General features: G+C 42.6%; 1 protein-coding gene across 1 annotated transcript in view; it reads right to left on the bottom strand.

Annotated features, from left to right (window-relative positions):
- Positions 1 to 1,440: 1,440 nt before the first annotated feature.
- The window catches only part of LOC121558360 (zinc finger protein 236-like), an 85,704-nt gene continuing 70,342 nt past the window's right edge, over positions 1,441 to 16,802 (bottom strand). The window contains 7 exon segments of the mRNA XM_041871755.2: positions 1,441 to 3,810; positions 8,492 to 8,665; positions 10,096 to 10,225; positions 12,982 to 13,176; positions 13,909 to 14,037; positions 14,458 to 14,624; positions 15,449 to 15,604. Of these exon segments, the coding sequence (XP_041727689.2) occupies positions 3,668 to 3,810; positions 8,492 to 8,665; positions 10,096 to 10,225; positions 12,982 to 13,176; positions 13,909 to 14,037; positions 14,458 to 14,624; positions 15,449 to 15,604 (1,094 nt within the window). The 3' untranslated portion in view covers positions 1,441 to 3,667.

Raw genomic sequence — 16,802 nt, 5'->3', positions numbered from 1 at the left:
GAATTGTAGAAATCAATGGATAATGTTATCATTTCTGATATTGTTTTTCAGCACATGTAGATTGATTAAGACACTAATGTGTATGGTATTGGGAGTTTTCCCATCCAGATCTAACAGAGATTCTTCTGAAGTGCACTGTTTTGACCCTTGAAAAGCAGACACTGACTGCTCTGAAACCAAGCTCACGCTGGACCTGCCACAAGCATGGCATTTCCAACGGGATGACAGATTCAGACCCTTTCCCCATTAGTGTAGTCTAGATTCTGTAGTCTTCTCTGTCTTAAGTGTCTCTTGCTTTATATATCTATCAAAGCACTGCACAAAATATGAATACAAAACAGCTAGCTGAAGCAATGCCATTTCTGACTGCCAAAAACAATGTGCTGTGTTTACTCTATGTGGATATTAAAAGACCAACACTGTCATAAAGGTGCTCGTTATTTAACTGTATAAAAGCATAAATGTTCTTAAAAAAAGATGAAGATGGATAGAGGACGTGGAGTTCGTTGACCAAGGCACGAACGAGGAGTTGCATAAACTGCTTATTACTGCCACTGTACTGTCCAATACCCCCACACCAAAGTGTCTTTCCTCCATTTGTATAAAAACAAACGTGTGTAATCTGTAGCATACTCTGCCTGCCCCCGTCGCCCCTCACCCACGTCTTAATGTGTGTGTGCGCGTTTTTGTATGGGTCCTGTGAATGAATGTAAATGAAACTCTTGAGACCCTCATTGTTGTATCTGAATTAAAAATATGTACAACCAGCTACTTAATAACTTGAAAAAAGAAATAAAGGAATTAAAAATCATAAAACCGTTATGGGTCTCTGGTTGTGTTGTTTGATAGAAGTTTAAAAGTAGTGTACACACATGCAGTAACTTGCAGGTGTAGGGTACAAGAAGTGATGAAACATTCAACTCTGTTGCGGTATCCATCTTTGTTTAGGTCAGGTCATTATGTCGTATGAAAATGTATGCACTCACTAACTGTAAGTCGCTCTGGATAAGAGCGTCTGCTAAATGACTAAAATGTATAATGTAAAAAATTAAAGACTCATGACAGAGTTGCTTCTCACTCCTGGTTCGAAGAGTAATTGTGTTTGCTCAATAATTGCATAATCAAGGAGAGGAACTTAATGCCTCAATGTGGTGGAAGAGACATTTGTTTCTATAGAAGTTGAAAGTAGCCATGCTTTTCCATATGCTGTGAAAGTTTAATAACTCTGGGACTAATGAAAGATAGTCAAAACCCATTTTTGTCCCTATATGTGGCAATGGATTTTTCAATTGCCTTTTCTAGATACAAGGTTTTTCATGATGTTTTTCATGATGCAGAGACATACTGAGATCTTTACTTATCACATAAAATCAAACATAGATGAAATGCAATCAACTTCACACAAATTATTTCTAAAACAATTGGCACACATTACATCTGTAAAAAATGACTGGTTTTATTAATTAAATAGTTTTCAACATTACAAAATACATTCCTGCCAAAAAAACGAAAACACTTTTATAGTCAGCTTATAGTCTGTAAACTGGTTCAGCAATTGACAAAAAAGGAACTCTCGTTCACAACCGATTTGAAAAGGAATCCAAAAATATATGCAATCTATCATACACTATTTACATTGCAAAATAAAATATCAGATTACAAAATGGCTGTGCAAAAGCTTACAACTAAATTACAATTTCATGCAACACATTGTGAATGTGGAGAGTCAACCCCTGAAGCCCTCATACAGCAGCCAATAACAGTGGTATCACAGGTCATCATCATTGCCAAAATTACAGGCATAACATTTCAGAAGAGAGGGATCCACACCAGACCTAGGTTAAAATACTATTCGAAATCATTATACTTTATCTGGGCTTGATCGAGCTTTCCTGGCACAATGAAACCTATAGAGTAGTCCGTCGCATGATTGCATTCTGCAAACCCGCCCATCTGGCACTCCAGGCAGACTAAATCAAATGCTAAAAGTATTTGAACGATTTCAAATAGTAGCGTATTTGAACCCAGGTCTGATCCATACGACCCTTAGCATTTATAGTCTCACCATTCAAGGCTACCTTCAACTGTTTTTTTTTTTTTCTTCTTCTTTTTTTTTTTTTTCTTCTTTTTTTACAACAAAATCATCAAGAACAAAACACACGTCACTTTTTAGCTTGCCTTTTACAAAAGGGTATAGCATAAATATGCAAAAATATGTGATTTTAAAAAGAAATGTTTTTTTTTCTGGTAAACTGCACATAAAGCACTCTAATGTGTGTGTGCCTGTTAAAGCACAGCTCAGCTGTCAAACAGTTAATAGTGGCCTGATTGCAGTTTGTGGAGCTGCCCTGAGGGAGCACGGGAGTGATAGAGTTCCCCGTCTAGAAACAACCCCTAGACCCTGCCCGTTAAACACTTGTGTAGATCGGAAATGATTGGATAGGAATAAGCAATAAGGCTAATACTTCATCTAGCCTTTCAGAGGGCAAGGTGGAGTTCCTACACTATCGCTTATACCTACCCCAAAGTTCCTTCTGGTTGCTAGGCTCCAGTCCGTATTAGGTCATATAAAGCAGTTTGTGACTGACTACTGCTGAGGTAAAAAAGGCTTTAAAAATGCATTTAATTGATTGATTTATCGACTTCAGATCTACACGGGTGCCTAGGGGGGTAGGCGCTAGGAAGCTGTTTCTGGATGGGGCTTGTGAGTGGTTATACTACTCTACAGGGAGACATGAACCAGTACCACAGGACTGACAGTGCAGCCATGCAGATCTATAGTGTTTGCTCCTCTTATTGGCAAACAGAGTAAACAACAGTCTAGGAACCAACCGCCAGTAGCCTACCTCAGCTAGCTACAGCCCCGACTGGTGAACTGTACTGTGAGGTCAGCGTCTGATTACTAAAACGGATTATTGACTAAAACATCTCATAATGGATTCATACTAATGAGAATCAGAGCGCAGGCTGAAACCAGATAACAGCAATTTAGTCAATGGAAGGACCAGTTCTCTGCCTTTAAAGGGACAATCTGCAGTTCAAACAATAATAAAAGCGGGCACCCCGCCACTGATTTGGTAAATAGCTGAGGGATGGGGCTGGAGAAATGTAACCACTCTCAAATTCATAAGACAGAGCTATAGATGCAAACCATGATATCAAAATGATAGTTTTAACCATGTTGAGGCATACAATGTTTGTTTACAATTGCACTTTTTTACAAACAAAAAGGAACAAACTGAACTAAGCTCATGAGGCATTTTTAAGTTATACTCTTCAAGAATCACTGGGTATATATCATGAATTTAAAAGTAAAAAAAATGGATGTAGCAATCACAGATTGCCCCTTTAATGCTTATCTGAGGACAAGAGAAACAGGCAGAAACAGCTGCTGCTAAGACCCAATGCGTGTAGATACGGCCACACACGCTTTCTGTTTTCAGTATTTGAATGGCAACATCACCTTGGACATGCTTTAGAAAAAGTGCAGAACTGTCCAACTCTATTAAAAAGCTTTGGGGGCATGAGAAAAGGAGGGGGTTGATCAGAGTGGAATGTTTTTCCACACCTACTTAGTGGTAAAATCAGTACTTTGTATCATCAGACTCCTAGTAAAGAGTTTATGCTGGGATGAACCGGGATGGTCAATTCAATTCTGAGTTGGGAGCTAAGGGAAGACGTTGGGAATGCCACACTGCCAGTCTCCAGAAGACTCCTGTACAACCTCTTCCATGTCGTTCAGTTCTGGAGCGACATCCACCTCCGTCTCTGTCCCCTGCTCCAACGTCACCACCTGGGTCCGATCGGGACCTGTGTCCAAGAGAAAGAGAGACATAGATAGACAGAGAGAGAGAGAGAGAGAGCGCGAGAGAGAGAGAGAGACATGTCCAGAGGAAAACTATAAACAATGCATGCAGGGCAGAATTAGGCCAATATCCACTAATAATAAAAAATCAAAAAAGAGCAATTAAGTTTTGGAAACATCTAAAATACAGTGACCCCCTCTCATATCATTACCAAGCCCTGCAATGCCAAGAGCTGAGCAAAGAAAAGAGTCCCCTCATCCAGCTGGTCCTGGGGCTGAGTTCACAAACCTGTTCTACTAACACATTGAAGCCTCAGGACCAGAACATCCAATCAATCAGAATAAACCAAATTACAACACAGTCAAAACAAAACTTCATTGCTTATTGGGTAACACAAGCACAAAGTAAAATGCAGTGCTACCTGGCCCTAAATCGACAGTACACCGTGGCTAACTATTTGACCATGGTTACTGATCAAAACCTTAGAAAACCCTTGACAAAGTACAGGCTCAGTGAACACAGCCTTGCCATTGAGAAGGGTAGACACAGGAAAACCTGGCTCCCTGTAGAGGAAAGGCTGTGCAACAACTGCACCACGGCAGAACCTGAGACAGAGCTGCATTTCCTGACAAAATGTGAAAAATATAAAACAATTAGAATGTGTCATTTCCCCAAATTTGAAACCATTTTTCAAGGTTTCAAAGACCTCTCTGATGAGAATAGACTACCCGTCCTGTTGGGGTAGGACGCAGAGAGCTGTGGGTTGGGGGAAGAGAGAGAGAGAGAGAGAGAGAGAGAGAGAGAGAGAGAGAGAGAGAGAGAGAGAGAGAGAGAGAGAGAGAGAGAGAGAGAGAGAGAGAGAGAGAGAGAGAGAGAGAGAGAGAGAGAGGAGAGAGAGAGAGAGAGAGAGAGAGAGAGAGAGAGAGAGAGAGAGAGAGAGAGAGAGAGAGAGAGAGAGAGAGAGAGATGGGTATTTGCACATAATTACATTTGAAATGTCTTTATTCTTTTGGAACTTTTGTGAGTGTTATGTTTACTGTTAATTTTTATTGTTTATTTCACTTTTGTTTATTATCTACTTGACTTGCTTTGGCAATGTTAACAAAAATCCAGAAAATCACATTGTATGATTTTTAAGTAATTAATTTGCATTTTATTGCCTGACATAAGTATTTGATACATCAGAAAAGCAGAACTTAATATTTGGTACAGAAACCTTTGTTTGCAATTACAGAGATCATACGTTTCCTGTAGGTCTTGACTAGGTTTGCACACACTGCAGCAGGGATTTTGGCCCACTCCTCCATACAGACCTTCTCTAGATCCTTCAGGTTTCGGGGCTGTCGCTGGGCAATATGGACTTTCAGCTCCCTCCAAAGATGTTCTATTAGGTTCAGGTCTGGAGACTGGCTAGGCCACTCCAGGACCTTGAGATGCTTCTTACGGAGCCACTCCTTAGTTGCCCTGGCTGTGTGTTTCGGGTCGTTGTCATGCTGGAAGACCCAGCCACGACCCATCTTCAATGCTCTTACTGAGGGAAGGAGGTTGTTGGCCAAGATCTCGCGATACATGGCCCCATCCATCCTCCCCTCAATACGGTGCAGTCGTCCTGTCCCCTTTGCAGAAAAGCATCCCCAAAGAATGATGTTTCCACCTCCATGCTTCACGGTTGGGATGGTGTTCTTGGGGTTGTACTCATCCTTCTTCTTCCTCCAAACACGGCGAGTGTAGTTTAGACCAAAAAGCTATATTTTTGTCTCATCAGACCACATGACCTTCTCCCATTCCTCCTCTGGATCATCCAGATGGTCATTGGCAAACTTCAGACGGGCCTGGACATGCGCTGGCTTGAGCAGGGGGGACCTTGCGTGCGCTGCAGGATTTTAATCCATGACGGCGTAGTGTGTTACTAATGGTTTTCTTTGAGACTGTGGTCCCAGCTCTCTTCAGGTCATTGACCAGGTCCTGCCGTGTAGTTCTGGGCTGATCCCTCACCTTCCTCATGATCATTGATGCCCCACGAGGTGAGATCTTGCATGGAGCCCCAGACCGAGGGTGATTGACCGTCATCTTGAACTTCTTCCATTTTCTAATAATTGCGCCAACAGTTGTTGCCTTCTCACCAAGCTTCTTGCCTATTGTCCTGTAGCCCATCCCAGCCTTGTGCAAGTCTACAATTTTATCCCTGATGTCCTTACACAGCTCACTGGTCTTGGCCATTGTTGGAGTCTGTTTGATTGAGTGTGTGGACAGGTGTCTTTTATACAGGTAACGAGTTCAAACAGGTGCAGTTAATACAGGTAATGAGTGGAGAACAGGAAGGCTTCTTAAATAAAAACTAACAGGTCTGTGAGAGCCGGAATTCTTACTGGTTGGTAGGTGATCAAATACTTATGTCATGCAATAAAATGCAAATTAATTACTTAAAAATCATACAATGTGAAGTGTACCTATGATAAAAATTACAGACCTCTACATGCTTTGTAAGTAGGAAAACCTGCAAAATCGGCAGTGTATCAAATACTTGTTCTCCCCACTGTATGTTTCCCATGCCAATAAAGCCCTTAAATTGAATTGAATTGAGAGAAAGAGAGAGAGAGACAGGACAGAGAGATATACAGAGGGAGACAGACACAGAGAGAGAGGAGAGAGTGAAAGAGCGAGAGAGAGAAAGAGAGAGGACAGAGTGAAAGAGCGAGAGAGAGAGAGAGGGAGAAAGAGAGAGGACAGAGTGAGAGGGACAAAGTTACTCATGAACGTTCCTTTTAGAATGGAGAGAGAGTGTCAAGGGAACTCTTTAGGTTAAGTTTCAGAGTTTAAGAATGAAAAAGTACAGTGCAACACACAATGCATTTATCACCTGTGAGGTAAGTTAGAGGAAGGGGTGAGTGCCAGGTGAAATTACACCAGAGCTCTTTTTCAATTATCTAAAAAAAATCCTCTCCTCGCCTCCTCTCCTTCGATGCATTGATCTGGAAGAATTGACAAGGTGATGATGAGTCAGCCTGAGGAGGATGAGTTGCCTTCATCCATATTGTTTTTCCAAACAGTGCAGATGAAGAGGAGGTGGTGAGGACAGATGTTTTAAGCAGTCGAGACAGAAACTTTGTGTCTGGGATCCATCAATAGACATGAGAGAGTTAGCCTTGAGTCAGTTCAGAGGCCATTTCCTTTGTACTAACAATCAAATGTTTAAATGGAGGTATACAGAACCAAACAGGCACTAATGGGAGAGTGCGTCACAGCAAGGTTCCATTATTAAGCCCATTCTATCTATTGAATGAACTCACTCAATTTTACTGTCCATCTCTCAGACTCTCTCAATAAAATAGCTATTGTCAATCATCCAAACACGTCTGCAGGTGAACGTTTGTTAGAAATCGCCTTTAAAAAAATGAGCTAGCCTTCCCCTATAAGTGGGCAAGGACTGATGCTCGCACTCACCCCCACACACACACACACACTGACACTCCAAATACGCATACACACACAGTCGCCCGTGCTTACGAACACACACACACACACACACACACACACCTCTCAGTTAGTTAATCACTGTCTTGACACATCCAGGAATCGTATTCAATGTAAAGATGACTGACTTTATTCAGACTGCCATTCAGACTCTCCTCCTCAGCTCTCTATCAGCTCTTTAAACAGACAATCCACTGGCATAATTAAGCTATAAGGCCCGAGGGGGTGTGGTATATGGCCAATATACCACGGCTAAGGGCTGTTCTTATGCACGATGCAACGCTGAGTGCCTGGATACAGCCCTTAGCTGTGGTATATTGGCCATATACCACAAACCCTCAAGGTGCCTTATTACTATTATAAACTGGTTACCAACGTAATTAGAGCAGTAAAAATACATGTTTTGTCATACCCATGGTATACGGTCTGATATACCAAGGCAGTAAGCCAATCAGCATTCAGGGCCCGAACCACCCAATTTATAACGAGGATTAATCAATTACAATGTCAAATTAATAATTTGTGAAAATAAGCCCTATTCACATATTTACCATGGTATTAGAAGCGCTATATATCACAAAAAGTTAGTGACAGAGTTGCATATTCCTAACACCAACATCCAACACAATATTCCATTGAAAATTGTAAATTCTGTTCAAATATTTGCCACTGTAATAAGCGCTTTGTCACAAAAAGTTACTGACAAGAGTTGCATATTCCAGTTTCAAGGTGAACTAATAAAGCACTGAGTTACAGCTCCAGTCAATCAGCCCGGTGGCTGTTGAAATATTTAGGCCTGAAGCTTCAGTATCCATCTTTGAAGGAGAACAAAAGGGACAGGTTCTGTCATGACACGTCTGTCTGTCTTCTCTGTCAAAGGCCTGCCAGGCAGGGAAATGCAGCGGAATGGAGAGATGGAGTATCAGCCTAATTAATGCGCTTTATCCCTATGGGCCAAAAGTAGTCCACAATATAGGGAATATGGTACCATGTAGGGATGCTCAGAATTTAGAATGACAGCCTGCTTTTTACGGTATCGGAGACTGACAAGCAAGGTTTTGTCTGGCTGCGAATGCGCACAAGGTCACCTTTCATCTCAGCTCAACCACACACATGCACAAACACTTGAGATGTGCTCGGCTTTAGACAGTCTTGAGTGTGAGTGGAAAAAAAGTATTGCACGTGTTTGAGTGTGTGTGCTCGTGACTCACCGTAGCCGTGCGACCTCTTCATGTGCAGCTTCATGTTGCTCTTCTGTGTGAAGTTGATGCTGCAGATCTCACACTTGTAGGGCTTCTCCCCTGTGTGTTTGACCGTGTGTACCTGCAGGGCACTCTTTTGGTTGAAGGCCTTGTCACACTGGGAACACTTAAAGGGACGCTCACCTGCACAAACACAGATAGGCACATTCTCAAGACTTTAATGAGTGCAAAGGTTACTTGCTTGCTTGCAAATGGCGGTGCAATTCGCCGGATGAATACAAAACACACATTCTAATTCAATCTTGAGTGTGCGGTGAGAAGGCAATAAAAAGTTGTCTCGCACTAAAATAAGTTTTGAGATATGGAACAGAAGTACTTCTAAAAAGTGAATGCGCTTACAGTAATTGCTGCGTTGCAGTATATTCCTGCAAGCAATAGCACTTTACATCCAATTTAATAACATTTTTATAAAAAATGTAAGGCATTGTCAGTTCTGCTGAAAGGTGTGAAATGCCGGCAAAGTGTAAATCAGATTTACCAATATAACTCGTAGTCTACTATGCCAATTCAGAAGAATAGCGTTGCGAGGAGATGCCTCCCCCCCAGATTCCCATTTAGAAAGGATAGTGTACATAAGGCCTTTAGAATAATCTTGGAACATAACGACCTGCCATAATTGGTACCATTACAGTAAAAAATACATTCTGACATATTTGACTGAAATTGAGGAGACCTGTTATGTCTGTAAATTAGTCCATGGCCATTACGTAAGTACCTCTGCCTCAATCTAAACCATGAAAACTGCACTGTGAGGAAACTGCCACACAATTTGGTGAAGACAATGGCTCCCCACTTAAAATAGCTCTCAGAGTGAGGAGAAAACACTGCCTCTGATCTTCTGATGTGGAGATGGAGAGTAAAACCTATTTCCAGTACGGAAAGGCCCCCCGTTAGAGCAACGGTTGTGATTGTGATGCTTTTCGCTTGCTGATGTAACGCTAGCAAGCTAGGCTACGTCATAACATGTCGTGTGTACAAGCGCCCTTACAGCCTCTCCTGCTGGGGACGATAAAAGGTAAGACTACCGGTTCAGCTGCCCCAGTGGGCTCTTCAACACACAACATTACAGTAATCTCACCCCAGCCTGCCACTGACACAGCCATTGAGTGGGTGGCCATAAGAGTAGGCACCAACACGAGTCAAAACATTCAAGTCGCACTTCACCTTTTTACTTACCTCTACAGAACAAAATGTCCCAATTCTAAAGAAGCAAATGCACATCCTACTTTGTCGTGTCGGGATTGTGTTAAATTCACCTTAGGAGAGAACATGGTTGCTTTGCTCTGAAGAAGTTCATTTGGTCATTTTGACATTGAGGCATATACATGAAATCATTTTCCTGAGGTCTTTGAAGTGTCCCAAATGCCTGATGGAAGGTCACTCTAGTCGAGGACTCGGATGGCAACTTCATTCACATGGTACATTTTTACTTTCGCTCCTTCTTTGTGCTCAATGAGATCTGACACTCAAGGCTGGGGTGTACAATAGTTCTAAATAGAATACTAGTCAGAGATGTATTCGAGTGAACGCTGTGCGTGCGTGTGTGGGATTACCTGTGTGTGTGCGGTTGTGTCTCTCTAGTTGGCTGGGCTTGGCGAAAGCTTTGTCACAGGAGGAGCATTTGAATAACTTGGGCCTTTGGGAGCCCAGTGAGGGTCCTCGCTGGTGGACACGCTCGTGCTCCTGTAGGAGAAAGAGGTCAGAGGTCCGGGGACACTTAAGAAATATTTCAAAAAAAAAACATCAATAAAGCCTTAAGTCTAATGACTACCCATCAAGAAACTCCAGTCTAATAACGAATCCTCAAGAAACTCCAAAGTCAAATGACAAAGTATCAAGAAACTCCAAAGTCTAATGAAGAAGTATCAAGAAAACTCCTGTCTAGTCATGAACAAATAAATAAGAAGGCTAGTCTCATCATAGGATAGTGTGATGAATGAAAATGATGGTATAGTAGCCCCCTGATTGCTTTTAAGATCAAGAAAAAACTAATCAGTAACTGAAAAAGTTTCTAAAAGTTGCAGCACCATGCTAAGAACATCCTCTGCATGTTCCCAGAGTCATAGAAAAGTCTGGGCAAGCAAACCAACTACTCAGACAAACAAAACATTTCCACATCTACCTCACACTCTGTACGTGTGTGAGTGTGTGTCTGCGCGTGTGAATGTGCATGTGTGAATATGAGCTTAAACCTTTGGTCTGGCGGGCCAAACTAAATGTTGTCAAGGGTGACATTTGGGCCTGTGGGCCCCACTTTGAGCAGCCCTGGTATTGACCTTTAAATAAAAGCTACTCCTAAACATTATTGCTAAAAGTACTGGTATTTCCCTCTTAACTATTGCTGAAAGGGTTGCTCTTTGTCTCTCCCCATCGCTAAATTATATCATTAAGTTAATGAACCCAGCAACAGATTGTAAAGTGGAGAAATAAAACAAAACATGAATTAAACATTCTTTAATCTCGGACACCCAGAACTAAAATATTTTGCGTAATTGCATCAGATGCTTGAAAAGCTTAATGTACTAACGAAGTATCCACCCCTCTAAACGGAAACTCAGCCAGTTTCAGGGAAGTCTATGGGCCAAATGTCCCCTCCCCTTCCGAAAGATGCGAGCAGCTGCAAAATCGGGATTTGTCCAAAACTATCAGTGATGAAAAATCTGCGTACCGGAACAAAGTTCCTTGTTTGTTGTCACATCCCAGTCTGTCGGCAGATGCTACTACCATTTATGTTAAGTGTATCTTTCCACGAGAGATAAAACCTTCTCCAATACTGCTGAGTCAAGGTCCACATTTAACAACAGTTTTCCCCTAATAAGGAGCACCGGGAAAGAGATAACAAAACTGGGTCACGTTCAGTGCACTACCTGCTCCGTTTCAAAACATTCTCTCCTGTTTCATACCTACTGAACAGAGTCCTGGCTTACCAAAGCCAATGACCTTCTCCAAAAAGGAGTCATGGCTTTAGATTAGGTAATGCGTGGTGAGAGGGCTCTGTCGCGACAGGAGGAAAGACTCTGGGGTTACATGGGGCTGCCGATTAGTACGGAATAGGCTTTGATGTGGTTCCAGCCGTGCTCCCCCGATCCAACGGAGCGTTTAGTTTCGTAAATGAGATGAGGAAAGCTTTTGGGAGCAGGGCGAGCGAGGAGAAGGAATGAGGGGGGCGTCACTGAGCCAGAGAAGATATACAAGTATCTTAACACACACGAACGCTCTCTGAATGACGCACAAGCAAACACACACCTAATATGCTCTCTCTCTCTTGTTCATACACATGGACACAGACACGCCATCAGGGGATCACACGTGTCATATCAGGTAAAGATGGTCATACACTCACACACACATACGCTCACACACACTGTACACACACACAGCCAAGGACAGAGGAGGACGTTGAGGAGTTGAAGAATAGCATGGCTCTCAGGCTGTACAAGAGCAGCTTGTAGGTGCCTTGCCTCTGCATATAGACCTAGAAATTAGGTCAAGCTCCTCCAGTCCTGTGCCCCTCTTCTCTCCTCAGTGCTGTGAACTTCCCACTGTTTACGTGCTGGAGTGGAGCTATTAAATGGAGAGCCTCTCCTCCTTGGGCAGCCGTATCCTCATATGTAGAGTACGACAGCGTTGTCAGAGGAGAAAAAGTTTGCACTCGAGAAAATTGCCCTTGGCCTAAAAACAATCTGAAATTGGACTTCAGCTGTTAACTTTTACCTCTCGCTCCTCCTGGGGCTATTATTACCCTGTCAGGAGGCAATAGGTGTTTGGGACACAGAGAAAGGGAAGAGTGACAGTTCATTTATCGTTCTTACGAGACCCCGTCAGAAACTGAAGCAGCAGAAGGAAGTCATTGTGCTCAGGTCCTTGAAGGCAATTGTGTTTAAACTCCCCTGAATGCTGAGAAGCCCTCCGCCATTTGACTCCTGTAACCCACTCCTAACCCTGTCCCACCGCCTGGAATACACTCAGAATACACTCAAGACTATTCAGGCACCAGAGGGGCTACTCTGCAGTGCTGGCCCCACAGGAAACAATTATCCAGAGTTTAGCCTCCACACACCTCTCCTCTCAAAGGAGACTCCAACTCTGCTCTGAGGGCAAGACAGGGCAACTACTATCAGGGAATGGAAGGAATACATACAACATATAAACATGCTGTAGTGTGTGTGTGTGTGTGTGTGTGTGTGTGTGTGTGTGTGTGTGTCTGCCTAGACCTACTGTGCATTGTTTTGCCACACACACTGCAAACTTGACAGTGTTCTTATAACGCCAAGGTAGTGGGTTCGATTCCCGGGACCACCCATACACAAAAAATGTATGCACGCATGACTGTAAGTCGCTTTGGATAAAAGCGTCTGCTAAATGGCATATTATTATTATTATTATTCTATGCTATAGTCCAGTCTCCAGTGTGTGTTTGTGTGTGTGTCCATGCTTACCTTTAAGTGAGTAGCTCTTTTGAAGGCCTTGCCACACACTCTGCAGACGTGGCAGCGGTCCTTTCCGTGGGCCTGCCTGCAGTGGCGTCGCAGCGTGTTAGCGTTCTGACACACCTGATCGCAGTAGAAACACTGGTTCTGCTTCTGGTTCTCCCCCTGGTCCTCCTTCCCCATTGCCTGGCCCTCCTCTGACAGCTAGTTTCAACACAACACACACACGTTACACACACTATCCTACCCACCGCCCGGTCCTTCTTAGACATCTGGGCCCAGATTCACAAAACCTTCTTAAGAATACATTTCTTCTTAACTGGCATTTTATCATTAACTATAGATTTATGAAGAAAGTTAAGCAAAGTTGCTATTCCTCAAAAAGGTTATTGGAAATGTATTGCGCTATTTCTTATGTTTCTCTTTAAGCAAAAAGTTAAGAAGAAATTAGATTATTGAAAATAAAGTTATTGGAAATGTTCTTAATTTCAAAATAGCTAAACCCTTGTCTTAAACTCAGGGCGGTCAGAAAATAAGCTAATGAAAGCAATTGAACATGTTTAATTCACTCACAAACTTCATATGAAAGTTTCAGTATTAATTATTTGAAACCCAAGAACATGTTTTAGAACAGTAATCTCAGTACGAAATATGCTAACATGATTGCCATTGCTAGCTACAATCATTTTAAGAAGATATTTAAGAAGTTTGTAAGAAGATATTTGAGAAGTTTGTAAGAAAATCATGAAATCTTAAGATATTGTTGAGGAATTGCACTTACGAACTATCTTATGAACTTCTTATTTATTTTCTTAAGAAGGTTCTTAAGTTTTTGGTAAGAAGTGTTTTGTGAATCTGGGCCCTGGTAACAACACAACACGCGCACACACACACACACACACACACACACACACACACACACAGTGACTGACTGACCCTGTATACATTGTCGGGCTGTCCCTCAGTGGCCTGGGGGTGGTGACTGACCAGTATGACCTGCTGGGTGGAGCCAGCCTGTTGTCCTGAGAGATCCTGGTCACTGAGCATAGTTTGGTACTGCTGACTCTATGGAGAGAAAATACTCACTGTTACTGTGTGTGTGTACACATTTTACTATACTTGTGAGTACCAGAAGTCCTCACAAGAATAGTAAACCAACTAAAATTCAGAGAAGTGGTCCTCACTTGTAAAAAGTATATTTTAGGCTTAGGGGTTAGGTTAGATTTAGGGTTAGAATTAGGGTTAAGGTTAGGGGAAATAGGATTTTGAATGGGAATCAATTGTTGGTCCCCAAAAAGTATAGTAAGATATAGCTGTGTGTGTGTGTGTGTGTGTGTGTGTGTGTGTGTGTGTGTGTGTGTGTGTGTGTAGAGAGAGTGAGTGAGTGTAAGCACACCCGTGTGTGTATTTTCAGAGTGGTTACCTGTGTGTGTGTGTGTGTGTGTGTGTGTGTGTACATGATTGTGTGTGTTTCAGAGTGGTTACCTGTGCGTTGAAGTTGAGCGTAAATTGAGGTTGAGCGTCCAGCATACCCTGTGTGTCTGCCAGTGTGAGAGTCACGGTGCCGTCGCTGGCCATGCTCGATGATGACATCACCAGGCTCTGGGAGCCAGACGTCTGCGATAGGGAGGTGCTAGGTGGCAGGCTGGTGACTGACAGTAAGTAGGTGAGAATTTAACTTGACAGAAATACTTGAGAGATTTTAATAAGCCATTTTTTTGGCAATGCATTTTCAATGGGCAGAACGATGCACTGTGGGATATGAGAATCGCAAGGAGAGCAAGCCATTGGAAATTGACTGGGAGTTGATTGGGCAGATGCCTCAGAACACCTCATGAACAGCAAATACGTGAAAAAAAAGCACATTTTACAGATATTTTCCAAGAGGTCATCAGATAATTTACTTTTTCTCTGCGACATCATTTAAAAATTGTGATGTGAGAGTGTCAAGGGAAATTAGGCCTAGCAGCTTGCCCACAATCACCACTACTAGGAAGTGAGTGACAAAGAGCTTGGCAACGGTGTTCCACAGCGTGAAAATGTGAATGGCCAAGAACCCCTAGTGCACAATGTGACACAATTCTTCATTCATCCAACCAAAGCTTTACTATCGTCTCATTCTTTCATAATATCTCTCAATTAGATGACTCACTGTGGGTAAATAAGAATACATTTGCAAAATGGCCAACTCCTCTCAATGCCTATTCATTGTTTGTCACAGAATGTTGTCCACTTGAGTTGAGAGGAGAGTGAGGACGATGGCTCCGAGAAGTTGATTAAACTCCACAAGTGATGAGCAGTGAGGTACTGTAATCAGCATGCTAATAGACCCATCTCTCCAGCTGAAGGAATCACTCAACACACTTTACATCACAGGCCCTTCACTGTGTAATCCAAGTGGGCTGCACAATGGGTGAGTAAAATGCAATCATACACACATGCGCACACACACAGCAGTACTACTGCCAATCCTTACCAGTCATGCCCGCGTTGCTCTGAGGTAGGAGGTGGTCATTGCCAATGGTAAGGGTGGCACCTGTGGTTTGGTGGGCGCCCTGGGGTGATGCCAGTCTGATCCCGCCAATCATCTCGCCGCCACCAGGGGTGCTGTGCTGCTGGAGGAGGTCTTGACCTTCAGAGAGAGAAAATACATTTTACCTCCAGCCCACAGTGACGTGATAAAATGATCTTCCTCGGGCCCTTCTTGCTCTTTCTATGTCTGCAGTCTTCATAGAGAAAATACATTTTATCTCCAGCCCACAGTGACGTGATAAAATGATCTTCCTCGGGCCCTTCTTGCTCTTTCTATGTCTGCAGTCTTCATAGAGAAAATACATTTTATCTCCAGCCCACAGTGACATGATAAAATGATCTTCCTCGGGCCCTTCTTGCTCTTTCTATGTCTGCAGTCTTCATAGAGAAAATACATTTTATCTCCAGCCCACAGTGACGTGATAAAATGATCTTCCCCGGGCCCTTCTTGCACTTTCTATGTTTGCAGTCTTCATCTCTCTGTTTTGGTTTTGTTTACATTCATGCAAAGTTTGGTAACAGAATGACGGCACAAAAAGCACAAACCAGCATTCTGTTATAAAACTTTGCATCTGCACTGTTCGTCAAGTAAATGTGTTTTTGTAAAAAGTTTAACTTTGAAATCATTGGTTTTTGTTTGGCATAAAACATGTTTTAGTCTCAGCATCATTCGGCTACCGTGAAATTGCCCCTCTGTGATTTGAATTCCGGGCAGAGTGGAGGGGAACTGATTCTGAGCTGTATATAGGTATCTCGGATTAAGTTTTGGGTATTGAAGGCTCCATGTATGAGGATGTTCTCGAGTGTGTATGCATCAGAATGAATCAAACTTGTGCCTGTGAGTGTGTGTGTGCTGGTGTGTGTATGTCAATTCACACACAAACACCTAACTTACATTTTTCTGGAATGTGAGTGTCGCAACGACATATTTAGGAGAATAGGAGAGGAGAATTCTTTGTGAACTATTCATACATATTTTGTGTATCTCACGATTAAGTATCCTTGAAGCGCTGTCGACGCATCTGGACAGTCTACCAATTATAGACTCATGAAAAGACGTGTTCACGTCAACTGTAGAAAACACATTTCTTGATTTTCTGACCTTTTTATCCAGGCAATCACTTTGTGTACTTGGTTTGTTGAATTAAGGTGAACAGAAAAATAGATGATTGTGCTCCTGTGAGCCAGTTTATTTAGCTGCCACGTGTGTGTGGGCATGAGCGAGTGAGTGCCTGTGGTCTGCTTGTGAGCATGTTTGCCTGTAGCTGTGTGTGTGTGTGTGTATTTTTTTTGTGGCT

Source organism: Coregonus clupeaformis, unplaced genomic scaffold (genome assembly GCF_020615455.1).
Source record: "Coregonus clupeaformis isolate EN_2021a unplaced genomic scaffold, ASM2061545v1 scaf0318, whole genome shotgun sequence".
In the NCBI taxonomy this organism is placed as follows: domain Eukaryota; kingdom Metazoa; phylum Chordata; class Actinopteri; order Salmoniformes; family Salmonidae; genus Coregonus; species Coregonus clupeaformis.
This window is presented reverse-complemented; position numbering and strand designations above follow the sequence as displayed.